This window comes from Colias eurytheme, chromosome 28 (genome assembly GCF_061535395.1).
Source record: "Colias eurytheme isolate Ceu_HAF_F1 chromosome 28, ilColEury1 Martin Lab GWU primary, whole genome shotgun sequence".
Taxonomy (NCBI): domain Eukaryota; kingdom Metazoa; phylum Arthropoda; class Insecta; order Lepidoptera; family Pieridae; genus Colias; species Colias eurytheme.
The window spans coordinates 4,475,922-4,496,353 of NC_143007.1; the positions used below are offsets into that span (position 1 = coordinate 4,475,922).

At 32.3% G+C, this 20,432-nt stretch overlaps 1 protein-coding gene across 1 annotated transcript in view; it reads right to left on the bottom strand.

Moving 5' to 3' along the window:
* Np (serine protease notopleural) overlaps positions 1-20,432 on the bottom strand; it is a 34,714-nt gene that overhangs the window by 13,712 nt on the left and 570 nt on the right. The window contains exons 2-3 of the mRNA XM_090117490.1: positions 8,201-8,411; positions 1,210-2,784 (exon numbers count right to left, since the gene is read on the bottom strand). Of these exons, the coding sequence (XP_089973616.1) occupies positions 1,210-2,784; positions 8,201-8,387 (1,762 nt within the window). The 5' untranslated portion in view covers positions 8,388-8,411. The remainder of the gene's footprint in view (positions 1-1,209; positions 2,785-8,200; positions 8,412-20,432) is intronic.

Genomic DNA, 20,432 nt, shown 5'->3' on the forward strand with positions numbered 1-20,432 from the left:
GTCGTCATGCCTATTGTATTTCTGTTCTGAGTCGATAAAGCATACGTGAAACAATAGATAATAAATAAAAATGCGTATTCTCAACATATTCATAACAACAAAACACATCTGACGCGAGTTGTTTACTTAAGCGTGACGTCACGCGTGTTTTAGTCAAAATGGCTAACTGCAGAATTTCAATGTTTTATTTTATTGATAATCTCATTAATCTTAATGGTTTTAAGATTTCTAAGTCACTATATTGAATTTATTTATTGTACATTTTCCCTTAAAAACACTAATACGATCATTTATGGATACTGTCGTCATGCCTATTCTTGTAAACATTACATTTTTGACTTTGTCGATTTGTCTATGGATAGAAATTCGAATAATTATTTATCACCAGTTATATTAATTACATATGTACAGCTCGCTATCTATAGATAGTATTAGATTGCTACTGAAGCATTACCTACCTACAATGTATCTTATAAATCTAGGTTTTACCATCAACCTCAATACTTAGCTCATAACGGATTTAAATCCAACTTAATGACTGTCATTAAAGATTTAAACCGCATTTTCCTGTTAATCAACAGGAAAGTTAGTCAAGTTTTGATTCTGAGAAACTTCGTTAGTCATTTGAGATGCAAAAGCTTTATACTCAATACTAATAAGGTTTATTCTACTTATTGGTCTCTAGAAATCCGTTCTGGAAGTTAACCATAATGTCTTATAGCAGTAATATTTCCAGTGTGGGAAAGAGATGGCGCTATGACCTATACAGAGTGTCGTTAAGAGTGCACAGGCGATTATTCAGTAACTGTTGCAGATATTAAAAAACTATAAACTAAAGTCGAAAGCCCTTTACCAAATCAGTAAAATGACAATAATAACTTTTTAAAAATAAAACGGAAAAATATCCAAAAATTTTACACCACACACTCGTAATGTAATCGTTAACACCCTGTATATAGCGCTGTCATGTCTTTATGGTAAGGGGGCAGGCCGCAGGATTTGCATGTTCTTATAATCTATTTATCAGCGTGTCAGTTATTTATTTAACTTTTTTACGTACCTAATAAAATGTTATTATCACCATATAGGTATATAAAATTTGTATGATTTTGATATTTGATGACCTATTTGGGATTCTCATTTGGTTTCAATCATTGATTTTAGTCTATTCTTATATTTCTAGGATAATAAAGAAAAAGAATCACTGACCATCGTCTGTTGTTGTTTTAGGTGCTGCTGTTGTTGTAGTAGTAGTTGTTGTTGTAGTGCTTGTTGTTTCTGGTGTTTTTGTAACTGTATCAAAAGTGTTGGACCACGTCATGAAAGGCGGGAATTCTGTTGAAGTTGTTGTAATCTCTGCTTCAGTCGGTTTCTCAGTTTCAAATACTATTGTTGTTTCTAGTAACGTAGTGTCTCTAACAGATTCTGTTGTTGGAACAATCGCTTCTGTTGTTAATTTTTCTGTTGGTTTTGGTGTTGTTTCTGTTGTAATTATTTTTGGTGTTGTTGTTGATTTAGTTGGTGCTTCTGTCGGTTTTGTTGGCGCCTCTGTTAATTTTGATGTTGCTTGTGTTGATTCTGGAGGTGATTCTGTTGATTTTGGAGAGGATTGTGTTGTTTCTGGAATAGGTTCTGTTATTTTCACATATTCTGTTGTCACCGCTTCAGTGGCCTTTGGAATAGATTCAGTTTGTTGTTCAGCAACAGTTTCTGTAATTGTTTCTGATACTTCATCTCTCTCTGTTGTTATTGGAGCGATTGTTGTTGTGGTTGTTGTAGATATTGTTGTTGTGGGGGTTGTTGTTTTTTCTTCGACTTTAGCAACTGTTGTGTTTATATATGTTATAATAGGTACGGAAGGTCTCGTAAATGCGGGTTTTGAACTAGTTGATTGGGGAATTATAGTTATATTTAATCTAGGTGGGATTGGTAAAGGCTTTTTGGTTGGTGGTCTTTTTGATGGTATTCTAAAAGGAGGTTTTCTTGTTGTGTTATATGAAGTGACAGGTTTTGTTGGCCGAGGCCTGCCTGTACCAGTATATTGTGGTCTAGTAAAGTTAGTAGGTCTGTACGTCGGTCTGGGCTTATAAGTAGGTTTTATTGGTTTCCTCGTCGGTTTCGGCTTTTCTGTTGTAGTAACCGTCTCTGTTGTTTCGATCTTAATCGGTTTCACCGTTGTTTCGTGTTCTTTTATTAAATTGCTCGAATCTCCTGATACGGTTTGGAATGTTGATAGCTTGATAGGAACTTCAGTGGCTTCTATTCTTTCAGTCGTTTTACTTATTTCTGTAACTTTAACGCTAGATGACGTAACTGGTTGCGTTGTAATTTTATCATCATCGTTTATCGTATTATCTAGGGTTGCATTACTATCTACTTTGTCAACATCATTCGGTTCCGTTCTCTCTTGCGCTACACTAGCTGTAGTTTGAGCTTCTGTTACATTCTGTACGTCAAGCGGACTCTTAGTTGTACTAACTGGCTTGACTTTCGTGAATACATCTGGTATTTTATTGACAGTGCTGTGTAGTTTATCCTCAGTGTGAGGGTGCACAAAACTAGAGCTGTCTATCGTGTTATCATCTACGTTGTTAATTATACTTGGCAGGATATTTTTGTCAGGGATTTGGCAGCAGGATCCGAAGTAGAATCTGTCAATGCAAGTGCCGAGGTGGGAGCCGTTCGCTTTGAGGCAGTCGATGGCAAACATACAGAGACCTTCATCACCCGTTCTTCTTGATACGCATGGTAAGTGTCGTATATTTCTTGCTAGAGGTACTGGGCCTGGAACAAAAGAGATAGAGATTAGTTGGATGATATTTTATGCGATTTTTATGGGGAGGGAATAAAAATATCGTTATAATTGAAAAAGTTAAGATCTGTAATAAGCAATGCAATAAAATACATAGGAGTTAACGTCGGCTTATATTTTATTCTATGTTGAACATTGAAATTTAAGAATTAACATAAGTAGATAAGTCTGCATGACCGTTGTTTTTTATAACGAAGTAAAATTATTATGAAGCATTGTAAAATATGTAAGGTTTCATCTCATGTTATAATAATTATTTTATCATGTAAAAAATCTCAATGTTAAATTATTGTAAAAAATAAATTAAATTATTAAATTGAAGTACATAGTTGCATAACGACCACCAACGTTTTATATCGCAATATTCATGCATCTTTTAAATTTAGTTTCACCGCCATCTTTTGTTTCATTTTAGAATTGAGGTAACGAATCGAAAGTGAAACATTAACATCTCAAAAGAAATGTAGAGGTCGTTGAAACAAAACGTTTGTTTGGTAATTCGCTTTATTAACTGATTCAAAATACGTGCAAAATCACTACATAGTACATAGTATAAAACAAAGACGCTTTCTCTGTCCCTATGTATGCTTAAATCTTTAAAAACTACGCAACGGATTTTGATGTGTTTTTTTAATAGATAGAGTGATTGTTTACCTTACTGATTCTTTTTCACTATTTATTTTAATTAAATTTTTATTGTAAGTTTGAATTTATAAAATACTACATAATGATTATTTAAATAAATATGAATTATTCATCGTAAGAGCTGTCATCCGAGTGGCATGAAGCCTGTCTTCCTCGATAAATGGGCTATCCAACTCCGAAAGAATTTTTCAAATCGGACCAGTAGTTCTTGAGATTAGCGCGTTCAAACAAACAAACAAACTATTCAGTTTTATAATATTAGTAACTATAGATACACATATTGCAAATGAGTTTACTCATATAGGTTAAATACATGCAGTAAAATTAAAATGCGATTTATAAGTTGTAGGTGTAAGAATTGACTCATCAACGTCTGAAGAGTTTAAATAACAGAAAAAATTTAGGCACGTTTTTATTAAGTCGGAACGATATTTTTATCGGTATCTTTTACGGCCGGTGTTTTTAAATTGATTTGATCAAGGTAGGACCTGCGATTTCGACCCAGAAGTTAAAAAAAATATAAACTAATGCAATATACAATACAAACATAACTATAATATATAAATTTTTCGTATCAAAATAGAAACATTCCCCTTTACGTCAATCAACTTAGACTGACTTGGAAATACATATGGTTTGATTTATTTAGGGCCGATTTTTCAATGCTTGGATAAAAATTATCCGTCCAATAAAGTATTACACGATAATATTAAAATGTCACGTAAACTGTCAAATACGGGCAATTAGAATACGTTTTTAAAATGGTAGTTTTATACATTATTCGACGAATAAGTTTTATCCAAGGATTGAAAAATCAGCCCTTAATATAATAAATTCAGCCATGTTTCAAATTAAATATGTAACAAAAAACTAGGTAAAATGTTATAAGTACTATTATATGTATAAGTATGTACTATTATGAAAGATCCTAATCCACACTGTTTGCATTGGCACTTATAAACAAAGCAAAATAACTCTTTACGGTACTCAGTTTACAAAAATATTTTTCTTGTATTCACCGCATAAGATAAAGTTACATTACGTTACGACATGTCGTCACGATAAAATGCAAACGAAGTATCTTCTATGTTCAAACACGCCGCGCAAACAAGATATACAGTTAGAAACCAGTCGGTCCGTTCGTTTAATCTAATAACACACTTATTTTGTTTGTCCAACGTCTATTCATAGAGATAAATTTATTATGAGTTGGGTTTTTTTTATGAGACAGGAAGGAAATTAGTCATGTATGTCTATCAATATATTAAAATTAAGTGGGTCATCTTGTCATTTTTCCAAGTATCGCAATGATACATAGCATTTATTTATTTACTGGCTTTCCACCCGCGCCTTCGCCCGCGTTTTCAAGGAAAAACCCGCATTGTTCCCGTTGCCATGGGATTTCCGAGATAAAACCTATCCTATGTGTTAATCCCAGTTACCCTCTATACCTATGTGTGCTAAATTTCATTGTAATCGGTTCAATAGTATTTGCGTGAAAGTGTAACAAACATACATACACATTACACATACACATACATCTATCCTGTCAAACTTTCGCATTTAACTATAATATTATAGTAGGATAGGATAGAATATGATTTACTATTAGAGATACAAAAATCACCATCAGCACTTGCCTATCACAATGCTCAGATAAAGCTCAAAAGCTCCGCAAACCATTAGCTAATTCTAATATCTATTATTATATTATGTAGATATTATTGTGTAGGTATTATTGTGTAGGTATTATTTTATTGTTTTTTTTTACAATATTAATTAGTTATTACGTAGGTTCAAAATGTTTGCATCTGCTAGCCCGCCATACAAAAATATAACTTTTAGTTATTATGTTTGGTATGTCATTCATTAATGTATATCATTATTCTCAGTTGTCTAATCAACTAAATCTTTGCTCTATATGAATGTCAATCCGATAACATAATTTTGATCTTGTGCAACAAAATTTCAATTGTTTAAATAATCCACATGCATACAAATGTACCGTTACCGTTTATTCTATAATTAAACTTATTTTAAAAGAGCAACTATGGAGTTTCTTGCCGATTCTTCTCCATAGATACTGCTTTCCGAATCGGTGGTAAATGTTAAAAATACTATGTAATGACGATTCGAAAGTGCTACTAAATAGTAGTCTAATTGAATAAATGAATGTTTGAGTTTGAGTTTGAAACTGGTCACTAAAACCCGGCTCTACCTGAGTAAAACCGGACTAAACACTACAAAAAAAATGTTTCTGGACATAGCAATTAGTAATTCTATTCGTCTTATTTTGGAAAGTCAAATTCAGCCATATTAACTTTCAATCGAGTTAAAATAGGTTAATAATTGAGGTTATATTTTGACGTCTTAAAGTAGGACATTTTATTTATTTCCTTCCTTTTCTTCAAGAAAACTTTCAATAAAATAATTCCAAGAATTATTTACCTATATTATTGTCTATTGTGTAACTTGACGTGTTCGTAAAAATAAAAAAAACACATTCATTTTAAACAATTTACGGATGAATCAGCGGGTTTTCACAATATTATGTAAATATTTGTCACTCTGTGTCATCGAGAGAAAGTTAAGTGAGGTAATTCTGACTGATATGGAAACGCAATGCTGGTAGAAAAATAACTAAAAAGATTATCTTTACGTATATGTACATAATTAGTAAGACTCAAAATGGCTGAACAGATTTTTACGAATTTTACTACAAGTTTAGTTTGATGGATTGTTGTTTCCGCCAATATTTCGACAATTTGATTATTGAAATTTGAAAAATCTGCGCAAGAAATAATCCGTTTCACTTGCATGGTACTCCCTACCTAAGATATAATAGCAGCTTGAGCAAAGTAGCCTATTCTACTAATCCTATCCTATCCTATTAATATTATAAGTGCGAAAGTTTGTGAGGATGGATGTATGTGTATGTGTAGGTGTGTATGTTTGTTACTCTTTTATAAAAAACTACTGAATCGATTACAATGAAATTTAGAACACATATAGAGGGTAACTTGGTAAACACTAACACATAATTATTAAGATAGAAATCAGTCACATCATTACCAATGTTAATAGACACTAAACCATTAACACCAAAGGTCAATACACTGTACAACCACAGATAATCTATCTATACTATGTATATTAATATTGTAAAGCTGAAGAGTTTGTTCATTTGTTTGTTTGAACGCGCTAATCTCAGGTCCGATTTGAAAAATCTTTCAAATGTGTGTTAAATAGCCCATTTATCGAGGAAGGCTATGTATCATCACGCTAAGACCAACAGGATCTATGTGTGTGAAACCGTGGAGCGCAGCTAGTGGGTTATATAACTCGGAAATAATTTTTCAAATCGGACCAGTAGTTCCTGAGATTAGCGCGTTCAAACAAACAAACTCTTCAGCTTTATAAATTGTTTAGTATGGAGACTTGGCACAACATTAACCATTTGCGAAGCCTTAATGTCTTTAAGAAGTCCTCTCTGACCCAAATGTTAAGGAAGTGAAAGTACTGACTTACTAACTTAGAACATGGTAAAAACCCATAGATAGTCTCTTTATAGTGGTCTTGTTTTACGAGTTTATATAGGTATTTATAGTAATACTAGCGGTCCGCCCCGGCTTCGCCCGTGGTACATATGAAAAATAGATATGTTGGCCGATTCTCAGACTTACCGATATGCACAGAAAATTTCATGAGAATCGGTCCACCCGTTTCGGAGGAGTATGCAGACTAACATTGTGACACGAGAATTTTATATATAAGAAGTTATGTATATACGATATATGTTTACGCTGAAAGATAAGATCTATATACTTTACATATGTATATGTATACTATAGATTTCCGCCCGCGGCTTCGCCCGCGTTTTCAAAGAGAAGCTCGCATAGTTCCCGTTCCCGTGGGATTTCCGGGATAAAACTATCCTATCCTATGTGTTAATCCAAGTTACCCTCTAATTGTGTGCAGTGTGCTAAATTTCATTGTAATCGGTTCAGGAGTATTTGCGTGAAAGAGTAACAATAACAAACACACACACACATCCTCACAAACTTTCGCATTTATAATATTTATATTAATAGTAGGATGCTTTTATATATACTAGCTAACAAATTATATACTAAAAGTATCCTAGAGAATCAATCTATCTATTAAATAAACCACATCAAAGTACATTGCGCAGGTTAGATTAGATTGAAACATACATAGGGACAGCGACAGCGCCTTCGACTTTTTTATACAATGTGATCACAGAACTTTATATGTTGTGGATATGCTCTGTGAATGTGATAGAGTTGAAGAATTTGTTTGTTTGAGCGCTCTACTATCAGGACTACTGGTACGAATTTAATTTTATTTAGTTTTTAGTATTTGGCTAGTGTACAGTATTATGGTTTGAATCCTCATAGGAGGCCGTGTTTTGGGAAAAAATTTATATGGCCTGATATTGATGAAGATTATGAAATAGGTATTAATGTTTAAACAATTGTGTATATAAATAAATACAGCCATATTAAGTTAAATAAAAGGTTAAAATTGTTTATAACCCAGAAGATGATAGTTAGAGAGGCATTTCTTTCATCTTGTTATTTACAGTGACCGATGTCATCATAAATAACAAGATATTAATTAGATATTATTTTTCTAAACTGTATCCTTTGGCAATGTGATACAAAAATAACACGAAACGTAAACCCAATTTATTTCTTACAAATACCTAATGAAAAAACATACCTTGCAAATAATCCAAATTCAATATAACCGGGCCAGCGGTCACATAATTCAAGCTCAAGAATATCTGGACCAACACGACCACTACAGTACAATTCACGCCAAGACCACTAAGCTTGTCGACCAGGGTCAGGATCAGGCTGTGGTCGTGGTGGTGGCTCGACGGCCAACTGTTTATTGGTGGACCCATGGCTCAGGTTCGCATGTTCGGTGGCTGGAACAAAAGGCATTGGTTAGGAAGGAAAAGCTTTTCGAATGTAGACTAAGTGCTTTTCCACCTGAGATGTGCGAGGATGCGTTATTATATCGCTTCATTTAACGTTTGAAGCGATACTAATGGTTCTTTACAAACACATACCTCGCTATGCATCTCTGGTGGAAAAGCCACCTTTATGGTTAGAAAAGAAAACATTAAATGACGTTTTTATGTAGTTATATAGTTATTTTAATAATTAATTGTGGAAACAGAAGTAAGAAATTACGAAGGGAATTTTTGGAAACGTAATAAAGTTTTCTGTAAAAATACAAATATATGTAATAATAATAGGAAACAATAAATCATCCTCTATTATTTATTATTATTATTTATTACATTTAATTCAGGTAACAGACAATAAATTGTACAAACCCATAGAATAAATACCTTACAGACTGACATACATATATTATAACTCGTTCAAATAATTAAATAAACCCTAGATCATTCTATCACCTTGCAATTTATACCTAGACATTATCTTAAGTCCTAACCAGCCTTGACACTATTCAATTTATTGGCAAAGGAAATGAGATATACCGTTATGGCGCCAAGAAACATCTTAGATATTTCCTAATGAAGCTTAAGTAGCTGTACACCGTTCTTTTAAACTATTCCTTAGGTTTTTGGGGATAATTTTTGCCTGTGTTTGACCCTAATGCTTAATCTTTTTAAATCAAATTCCGACATTCAGATAATTATAAAATTGTGTGTTAAATTCAAGACTATATTTAGTGTACAGTCCAATCTATCGGTTACTTCGACTTATATTTGTTTCATCTAAATCTGTTACGTTATTACGATACCAAACTAGTCGTTCCCATAAAAAAAGCTAGGTATTTTATATATATACAAATATTATTGGAATAAGATAGGTGATTAGCAACTCACATCGGGATAAAAATTACTTTTATTGTAATAAGTACAGTAGGCGCTTGCTAATCCGGCACCGGCAATTTTTCCTCTATGCCGGATTGTCGGAAATGCCGGATTATCGAATTAGTATAGGAAATAAGACTTCATATTTAAAATGGTACCTAAGTTGAATTTATTATAAAAAAAAATACATAAATTAATTAAAATATGAATTAAATAAGTATTAAAATTGTAATTTTAATACTTATTTAATTAATATTTTTCATTAGGTTCATCATTTGTGACGTTTTCGTTCAGTAATCCGGCGTTCAGCTATGTAAAATGCCGGATTATAGAGCGGGCTCTCTGAGTCCCGAAGTGCCGGACTACTGAGCGTGCCGGATTCGCGAGCGCCGGATTATCGCGCGCCTACTGTACTATGCAATATAGCCTTCCTCGATAAAAGGGCTATCTAACAGTGAAATAATTTTTCAAATCGGACTCGTGTTTCCTGAGATTAGCGTGTCAACCAAACAAACAAACTCTTGAGCTTTATAATACATATTAAGTATAGTTTTCTTTACCTATCCCTAATTCCACATTTCTATAATTATAAAATATATTATATCAAAAGATCAGTGGCGTGCATTCCATAAAGACATAAAGACACTGCCTACCCTAGCATTTACCAAACTCTGATCAATATTTAATATCCATAAATGAAATTCACAGCGTCATTTTATTTTATTAATTACGCCATGTAGTATGAAATAAAAATCAAAATATTTCAAATATATTTCAGATCCATCTATTGGTATTTTGGTGGCATTTTTATCTAATTTCTATACACAGCTCAAGTCACTATGCATGCGCTGCACTAGCGCCGCCACGGGACCCAGTACGTCACGGGACGGCAAAGACACAAACTATCCGTGTCTAAGTTTTTATATGTGTGCTCTGCGTGTCTACGCATATTTTATATGTGTGCGTGCCTATAAACACGGCACACTGATGTTATAAAACCACGCACACAAACACACAAGGTAGGCAGTGTCTTTTTACGAAGATATACGAATTAGGTACGAACCGAATTCGGAACCACGAAAGTCGAAACTGAAGTTGAATATGCGACCAATTTAAGAAGTGTGATAATTTATACATTTTTGTAGCGGTAATGACCATCTGCAAATAGTATCATTATTCGTTTGTTTTGTTTTGGAAATAACAAACGTTATTTAATATTTTACTTTGAGGTTAAATTTGTTTTTTGAGAAAATTAATAATGTTAAATAAGACAATTTGCAAGTGAAGTGTTTTGGGAGTAACTAAATAGATAATCTATAGTCTATCGTGAGTGTAAGATAATTAGGTACTTACCTATAATTTAACGAAAAATTCTTATTTTTGTTTTATGAATAAACATTTATCAAACAGAGACTTAGTGATAGAAAAAAGGGCCGATCTATACCGGAATTTGTAATACACAAAGGTAAAGTTAATCGTTAATTTCATAATATAGAATACTAGTTATTATACCTAGGTACTTTGAAAATTATTTTATAGTAGGTACTTAGGTGTGTAAATCGTAATATATTTTAAATTATTTTGGGGAATACTACGTATTGTAATCTCATATAATATGAGAACAGCAATGTGAAAATATAAACATTGCAGTAGGTATTCGTTATTATGACTTATAATATCATTACAATATTTCTGCCTACCCTGTCGAAAAACTCTGTGCACGCCCCTGCAAAAGATCCACCAAACATAAACACCAACAGACAGACTTTCGCAATAATATCAGTATGTATGTTGTAATTCGACCGGCATAAGTGTGTCGGATAACAGTTATTGTGAGAAAGTGTAGGTCGCAATGTCACCGAGTTGGCATATCACATGTAGTGGTTTGGCACGCGGGTTCACTCACGCGTAAAGTCGATCTGAATCACAATCTCTTACCTATAGTTAAACTTAGGTAGCTTAAATGTTACAATGTAACTCACAAGATTTAAATCAAAATACAAACCTTCGAGTTTGAGTTTATCTATCACTATCATCATCACTACATAGTATAAAACAAAGTCGCTTTCCCTGTCCCTATGTCCCTTTGTAGGCTTAAATCTTTGAAACTACGCAACGGATTTTGATGCGGTTTTTTTTAATAGATAGAGTGATTCAAGAGGAAGGTTTATATGTATAATAACATCCATTAAATAGTGGAGAAGTACTGTTATTTTTGAGGTTTCTAATGTGATGTCGTAAAAAATTACATTGTTTCCGCTTATATTGCAAACGCAGGCTGAACCCTACGAATTTTATCAAAATAATGTACTAAGTATTATACACATTGAAAAGGTCTACAGAAAAGTCCGCGGTGGTATATGTCTATCTCTTATGGATAACCCACAATAACATTTTTTTGTCATTTACTTTTTACGACAAATAATAGCTAATTTTCGAAGCGATTTTCACCAATACAGCATTAATCCTTAACCAATTAAATACCTTGAATACATTGATCATTTAATATAGATCTATATGGCACTTTACACCGTATGATTTAAGTGAATATTTTCGAAGATATTACAGATTTAAAAATTGCGGGACGTAGCGTTTGCGGCGGTACCGGCCGGTCGGGCCGCTATGTTTTTATATACAACGTTCACAGTTTTTCTGTAGTGTATTTAGTATCAGCATTGCACCCGTGCGAAGCCGGGGCGGGTCGCTAGTACTTAATATGATAAAGCTGAAGAGTTTGTTTGTTTGAACGCGCTAATTTCAGGAAGTACTGGTCCGATTTGAAAAATTATTTCGGTGTTAGATAGCCCATTTATCGAGGACGGCTATATTATCATCACGTTAAGACCAACAGGAGCGGAGTAATGTGGGTGAAACCGCGAAGCACATCCAGTTTAGGATATATAGTTAAATGATTGTGTATTGGAAGTTGTTTTAGTACTCTTAGTATTGTCATGATGCAATTTTATTAAATTTTAAGAGTCTACTATTTATATTTTTTTGAAAACGATTCTACAACCATTCTTGGTTGTAAAGTCGTTTTCAAATATGTATATTGTATATCGCTTAGGTTTACTTATAAAATAATAAAACATAGATAGGATACTATTCACTATTCACTAAGATCGGATATCGAATGTTAATTATACTTAATCATAGTAATTAATACTCAACTCAACGCGTACATATAGAATGGAAACATAAAACATAATAACATATATTTATTTTACATAAACATGTAGTTATTATTGCTATTACAATATTACACATACACATTGCAATGTAACAACAATGCATAATATAAATTACTTTATTTACAATCATTTATTTTATAATTTTTATTTATTATGATACTAAAATTTATGGTACAATGTAAAATATAAGATAAAGACGAATATTTCGATTTAAATGTATAAAACGCGCACCCTATTGTCGTGATTAAAAGTTAAAACACCTTGACGTTGACTCATATTTAGGAGATTTGTATTTATATTCGCTAAACCTGACATAAGTCGAAAACCATTTGTCCTCTGTCGTACCACAAAAAGCTTTATACACGGTTTAATTAACTATAAGCGCGGGTTCTCATTAATCTGGTTTTATCGTATTTCACAGAGACAACTATTAAAGTGACAGATCCCGAGTTTAAAGATAGACTGTGTTTAATTTGTTTTGTGGTAAGACCAATAGATTCCCCATCGATATCCATTCAAAGCCATGGCTTATCACATCTTATAGCAGTATTATTTCCAGTGTGAGAAAGGGATGGCGCTAAACGACCTATATAGCGCTGTTATTTTTCCACATCCTACTACGGGCTACTAATATTATAAATCCGAAAGTTTTTGAGGATTGATGGGTGATTGTTATTCTTTCACGCAAATACTACTGAACCGATTATAACGAAATTTGGTATGTAGGTAGCTGAAGACCCAGAATAAGACATAGGATACTTTACGGGTTTTTCTTTAAAACCAAACGCGCGCTTCACAACAAGTGCAGCGCACATGCTGAGTAGCGACCCTTTTTAGCAACACACTGATTAGTAATAAGTAATTAGGTAGGTACTATTTTTTGTTTATTTATTTGTTTGGTTTTGTGTTTTATGTGTGTTGTAAAAAAAATTTTTTCTTTCTCTCTTCTTTCTTTCAAAACGCGGGTGAAGCCGCAGGCGGTAATCTAGTTGGAAATAATACTGAAGACATGGTACAGAGGCAGGTTAAGTAGACATGTACCGTTGCTAAACGGTCCCTGAAATGTATTAATATCTATAGAAGTTGGAATCTCGGTTCACTTCCGTCTGATTGCATCGCGCTAAGCCCGTTTCAACGTTTATTGGCTAGCTATTTATTATAATGATAATATTAATTAAGGGCTGATTTTTCAATCCTCGGTTAAAACTTATTCGTCTAATAAAACTACCATTTCAAAATGTATTCTTATTGCATGCAATTGACAGTTTACAGGTGACATTTTAACATTATCGTGTAATACTTTATTGGACGGGTAAGTTTTAAACAGGGATTAAAAAATCGGCCCCAATAGGAATAAACTATATACGTAGTATACATATACAGTACATTTCAACAGGTACGGTTGTTGGCAGAATGTACACTACTTATACTAGCTTATAAAAACTATTTCACCTTTCGATACATACGTTATCCCTGTGATTCAAGAGGAAGGTTTCAGCATATAATTTATTAGGTTTTAGACAAAGCGGGCGAAGCCGCGGGCGGTAAGCTAGTGTACAATAAAGAGTCATTCAAAGAGTATTTCAGAAGGTCGAATAGGTCAAATTACTATCCTAGTTATTATTTCGCAACTGTAAAAACAATTTCCAAATTCCCAGGTTTTATTTAGACAATAACCACTTGCTAAATGCAATTTGATGATATCACTTCAATACAATTATTATTATTTCGAATGTATTGTGTGCAAATTTCGGTAATACAGTTATGTTTCAATTGACTTGCGTTTGTTTCGATGAAACGTGAGAAATATGAAGTGTAATTGGTTTAGAGTCTATTGATATTTATTAATTATTGCTTAAAGGGTGTTGTTTGAAAATGCAATACAAATTAATATGTTGAACTGATTTTTAAAACTATCGTGAATTTTTTGTATTGTTGTTTTTTTTCAAGACAATTTCATTTCTATATTGAATTACTTCTCTTAATAAATATTCATTCATTTAACTTTTATAACCTATTTTGCAATACACGTTAATATAAAAATTAATGTAAAACCTCAATGTTAAAAAAAGTAAAAAGTAGCATTTGACATATTATGTGAAAATGACTTCAAACGCGTTTAATTCTTTTACAAAAGAATCATTAAGTTGGTGATTTTTATAACAACAAGTACACCGTTAAGTTCTAAGTAAAAACACAAAGTTACGAACAGTCTCACACGCCATAATTTTTCATTGCATATTAGCAACTTTGTAATAAAGTTTTAATAGACCTATAACAATGTACAATTATATGTATGTAAAGGGTAACGCATTTGTATTTTCAACCAAAGTTAAAAGAAAAACATATATTTTATGTATTTTATAAGATATTTATACTATAATCTATGAGCTCATTTAAATTTACCGAAATCACTTCAGCCGTTTCTGCGTAAGAGCATCGAATGCACTCTTATGCTATTTGGTAAGGCGCGAACCACTGAGCTACTGTCCACTAAAATTTTTCCGTAAAACAGCATTTAATTGATCTACGCATTTTGGTGTGGAATAAACAGGTTGAAAAAGCCTAAATTGTTATAATCTCAGTAATTACTATAAATCTACATGTTTACTGCCACTATTAAATTCCTTAATAGTTTTTTTATAACCTACTAGATTTCCGCCCGCGGCTTCGCCCGCGTTTGCAAAGGAAAACCCGCATAGTTCCCGTTCCCGTGGGATTTCCGGGATAAAAACTATCCTATGTGTTAATCCAAGTTACCCTCTATATGTGTGCTAAATTTCATTGTAATCGGTTCTGTAGTTTTTACGTGAAAAAGTAACAAACATCCATACATCCATACAAACTTTCGCCTTTATAATATATATTAGTAACCTATAACATCGTGAGACCGCCTTGGTGTACACCTCACTAAGGGACACGTGGAGAAAGAATAGATATAATATGCTTGTAGTTTACAGTACAGTCTTATATTTTATTAGCGTTCCACCGGGCTTCGACCAACTTATCAAAAATCTATTAAATTATATTCTAAAACCTACCTCTACAATCACTCTATCTATTAAAAATACCGCATCAAAATCCGTTGTGTACATAGAGTTTCTGTGATCTGTGGTTGTGTAGTTATAAAGATTTAAGCATACATATGGACAGAAAAAGCGACTTTGTTTTATGCTATGTAGTGATTAGCGTTCCGCCGGGCTTCACCCACTTTGACTAAAATTATATCCTAAAACCTTCCACAAACACTCTATCTATTAAAAAACACCGCATCAAAATCCGTTGTTAGAATTAGAGCAATGTTGAGGGGTTCTGCATTTTTCGATCGCATAGAAGTAACAAAAAGCTTAATAAAAAAACACTTTTATTTTTATGATAAGATGAAGTGAAAGTAATGTTTTCTGTTAAATCGTTTTTTTGCTACTAAAGACTGAGCTTTTTTACATTTGTTTCGAGCTTATTAAAATTGTATTCTTACTATTTTACATTTATTAGAACTTAAACTACAAATAATCATAAGTAGAACAACCTCTATCCATACTAATATTATAAATGCGAAAGTAACTCTGTCTGTCTGTTACTCAATCACGCCATCTGGACCAATTTGCATGAAATTTGGTATAGAGATATTTTGATACCCGACAAAGGACAGGCTACTTTTTACCCCGGGAAATAGGATAGGTTTTGTCCCGGAAATCCCACGGGAACGGGAACTATGCGGGTTTTTCTTTGACTGCGCGGGCGAAGCTGCGGGTGGAAAGGTAGTATGTAAATAACTTGAGCTTTTTCTAGTCAACAGTCTATTTTAGTACTTAAGTTATTATGTATAACCTGTTCAACATAACCTATTATTTACATATTCATAGAGTCTAGAACACAGTAGTAATAATTATCTAGCTTCTCTAGTTGTATTTAGGTTACCTATAAACCTTTATAATGATTTATTAACGAGCTTTTAAATGGCGTTTTATTATGATATATAATATGAATATTGAACATTTCTAAGAAAGTATATATATTATTATCGATGATAAGTTTTACTCAAAGATTTTAGCTAGAGCACTGTGTGTGTCATAATTTAGACGTAAAATATCGTAATAAGGCTAAAATTAATTAATTGAACTTTAAATTATTATATTTAAAACCAGGATGCTCTTGGAATATACATTTAAAGATAACAATGATAATTGAAATTTACCTAATTATTTATATTAATTTAGTCAATTAATTATTTATATTAAAATAATAATAACTATATTCATTCCAATTTCCACGCTCTGGCCTCTGACGTCAAATCAGATTTGAGCCACAGTCTGCACGCAAATTAAAAAAAAACCACACCATCGATTACAGACTAAACATGACAGGTGACATTCGATTAAATTAAATGAAGCAATTGAAACCCCAATTAGCGACTGAAAACAAGATGGCGTCGTAACGGAATGCCTGCGCGGGAACGATGTTAACGACCCCACGCTTATCTGCGCTTATCTTAAAAACAATTACCTTTAAACCATTTCGTGGACATGCGTGTTTTAATATCGGAATATCATTTGCTTTGCGAAGGTATTATTTTTTTATAAATATTTTATGGCTCGTGCTCGCTTTTATAAGAATTTTATTTTTATAATTTTACCATACCCATATTAATAATGAAATAAAGGATATATCTAATAATTATGCAAAAATGTAGTACATTATCTGTGGCATAACTTTACTTTTCGCGCGCGTGGTTTGCCTAAAGTAAATAGCAAAAATAATAATGAGTTCCAGCCCATAAAATTATACCTACTTCACTTAAATTTTCTTTATCAGCTGATGTGCTAACTGCTAACTATTGTATATTATATATTATACAGTGTAAACTCTATATAACGACACTCCATTTAACGTCAAACTCCGTATAACGTCAAGATTTCTCGACTTTGGTTGGTTTATATTGTTGTCTATACAATAATACACTCCATATAGCATCACGCTCACTCTAATTAACGACCACAATAAGACATTACCACTAGGAACTAGGACTAGGTTGTACTGACTAAGTTGCCAAAATCAATGAAAATGTAGTTGTGTACATTCTTTTTTACTGACATACCGAAGATTCTCAGAAATACAGTCGTAGAAAAATAAAGAAAAATTCTGCATGCCGAAGAAAATGGACGATCTGCCAAAAAATTGAAGAAACCTCAATATGAAGACCTTGATCAAGCGATGATAACATGGTTTTATAGGCAATGTCAAAATAATATTCCTGTCTCGGGACCAATCATGCAATTTTCCCTTTCTCTCGATTTAACGACCACTCTCTATAACGTCGAAAAATGCACGGTCCCTTAAGTGACGTTATATAGAGTTTAAACTGTATTTATATTATGTATCTCACAGAGAGTTGTAATATACTAATAATAATAATAATTTATTTTGATATGAACTGCTAACTAAAAAGGCAATAAAATAAATTGAACACAGAAATTAATTTACTAATAAATATTAGAGTACGAGTCGGGATATCGGATATGAATCATAGACAATTAACATTTATTGTTTATGGTCGCTTCGTGCCCAATAGACAGACAATTCAACTTTTTAAAAGATGATGGCATTTCCTTTTGAATATCACTTTCACTTCATTTCAAAATAAAATTTACTGACATAAAATGTTGTATTTGTAGGTACTATTGTTTTATGGAATGGCTCCGTTTGTATGTAAGTGTAATCTTTGAAACCATTGCATCTTATTTCTGAGAAAAACCCGCATAGTTTCCGTTCCCGTGAGATTTCCGGGATAAAACCTATCCTATGTGTTAATCCAAGTTACCCTCTATATGTGTGCTTATAATTTTATTGTAATCGGTTTAGTAGTAGGTATTTGCGTGAAAGAGTAACAAACACACACATACAAATCCTCAAAACCTTTCGCATTATTTTATAATAATCAACGTAAGAATTTAAAAACATTGGATTTATATGTATTTATTGACGTATTAAATAAATATGTTTCGGGTAGCAGAGCCAGAGACAAGTCTGTTTCTAGGGATTTTAAAATACTAGATATTCCGATAAATATAATGAATATTTATCATTTTTTTAAAGAAGTTTTGATGTATGGTAATATTATTAAGTTAGCCCAGTAACTAGTTTTCCCTATTGACTTCAAGCGAAGCGAATTCAAATAAAAAAGTAGAGCTGATTCATAGAAAATATATAATCATAAAACAGTTCGCATAAAGGTCAATGAAAATAAATTTAAATTAATTAAATACCATGAGCAAAGTTATAAAAACTTAATGAATTTGTAACGAATCCATGTCACAAGCCGTTCAAAATAATTAGCATAAAGCTCAAATGTAATCAATTAGAATTCGTGCCAATAAAATTCATATTTAAAAGCTATCATATTCTTTTATACACAATCGTATGTGACACACACATATGACTCTTCTATGTGACATTCGTATATAATAAATAAAGAATATCAATTCGAGATCAATAATAATAATTATACATTCTAGAAATAGTATGTAGACTCGCAATTTTAAAATTATTTTTATAAGCTGTATTTTATAGTATCTGTGTCACAGGTCACTGGCTGTATAGCGTAATTCCCTAGCCTACGTGAAAGACATCCGTTTGGTTCAAATTAGTTTCCAATGTATGTCGTTATAATATAATAAAATGCATTTCATAAGAGCAAACTATAAAGTAAAAAGAAGGTAAAAGTGAATTTAAGTCTTGCGAACAGCAATTCTTATTCGAACAATAAAAATACCACTTATGATATGAAATAAGAATTATTTTTTTTATTTTTGTTGTATCTATGTCAGGCTGTTTAGCAAAACGCCTTAGCCTACGCGATTCGAATCCGCGCGAAACAAATTTGAATTTGGAATAAAAGAATGTCGTTGAAATTGGTCGCGGGCGGTCAGGTCGGATTCCATACGGGACCGGCCGCGTTTCGTTCATTTCACTGACCTACATTCAAGACAACGGAACGGAGCCAGTGTGGTCAAATACACGACTTTAGAATTGATGCTAATTTGTTTTTTATGTACTTTTTTTTTAGGTAACGGCGTTGTATGCAAGGCTTGGGTTATTTTTTTTTAATTTGATTCACTAATGACATTGACATTTCATATTTTTTTAGGTGATTATGCAAATTATAGATACGGATCTTTTTTGAACTTGAATGATGCGTATTATTTCAATGCAAAATTCGTTACGTTTGAAAATATTTTACATACTTTATTATTCCTTACACCGGATGTTTAATTATAGTTTTAAATTAATAAGCGAAAAAACTGTGTGCTTTTTATGAGTTTGCTTAAGGTTACTTAAATTATAATTATGTTTTTAGGACTCGTTGATTTATAACGAGGAATAAGTTATAATGATAGTTATTAAAGTTTAATGACTTACTACGTATTGTATATCTTCTTTATATTTAGATTTGTATGATTAATTTGTGTACAAATGGAAAAAAAATTACCTACAATGTACAATATTATTATTTGAAAATAGTCATTATTTATTGTTTCTAAAATAGTAATTTTGAACGAAAACTTTTAGATTATTTAAAAATAGTCATTGTTTATTGTTTTTAAAATAGTAATTTCAATCAGCGAAGACTTTTTGGGCATTTAAAATAAAAAATAAAAAGGTCTCTTTATAGTTGTTCAAGTCATAACTCAATATAATAATTCGCAATGCCGATAGAGTCAAACAACAATATAATTTTATTAATAGCTTTATTACTATTAATGTATTCAAGGGAATAAAACAGTTTGAGATCTGGTTTCCCTTAAACGAGTTAGTACTTATTTCCTTGGCCGGGAAGATCAACAACCTATGATTGCTAGGCCGTTATGCTCCATCGTCTCTGCCAACCATAATGATGTGAAAAAAACTT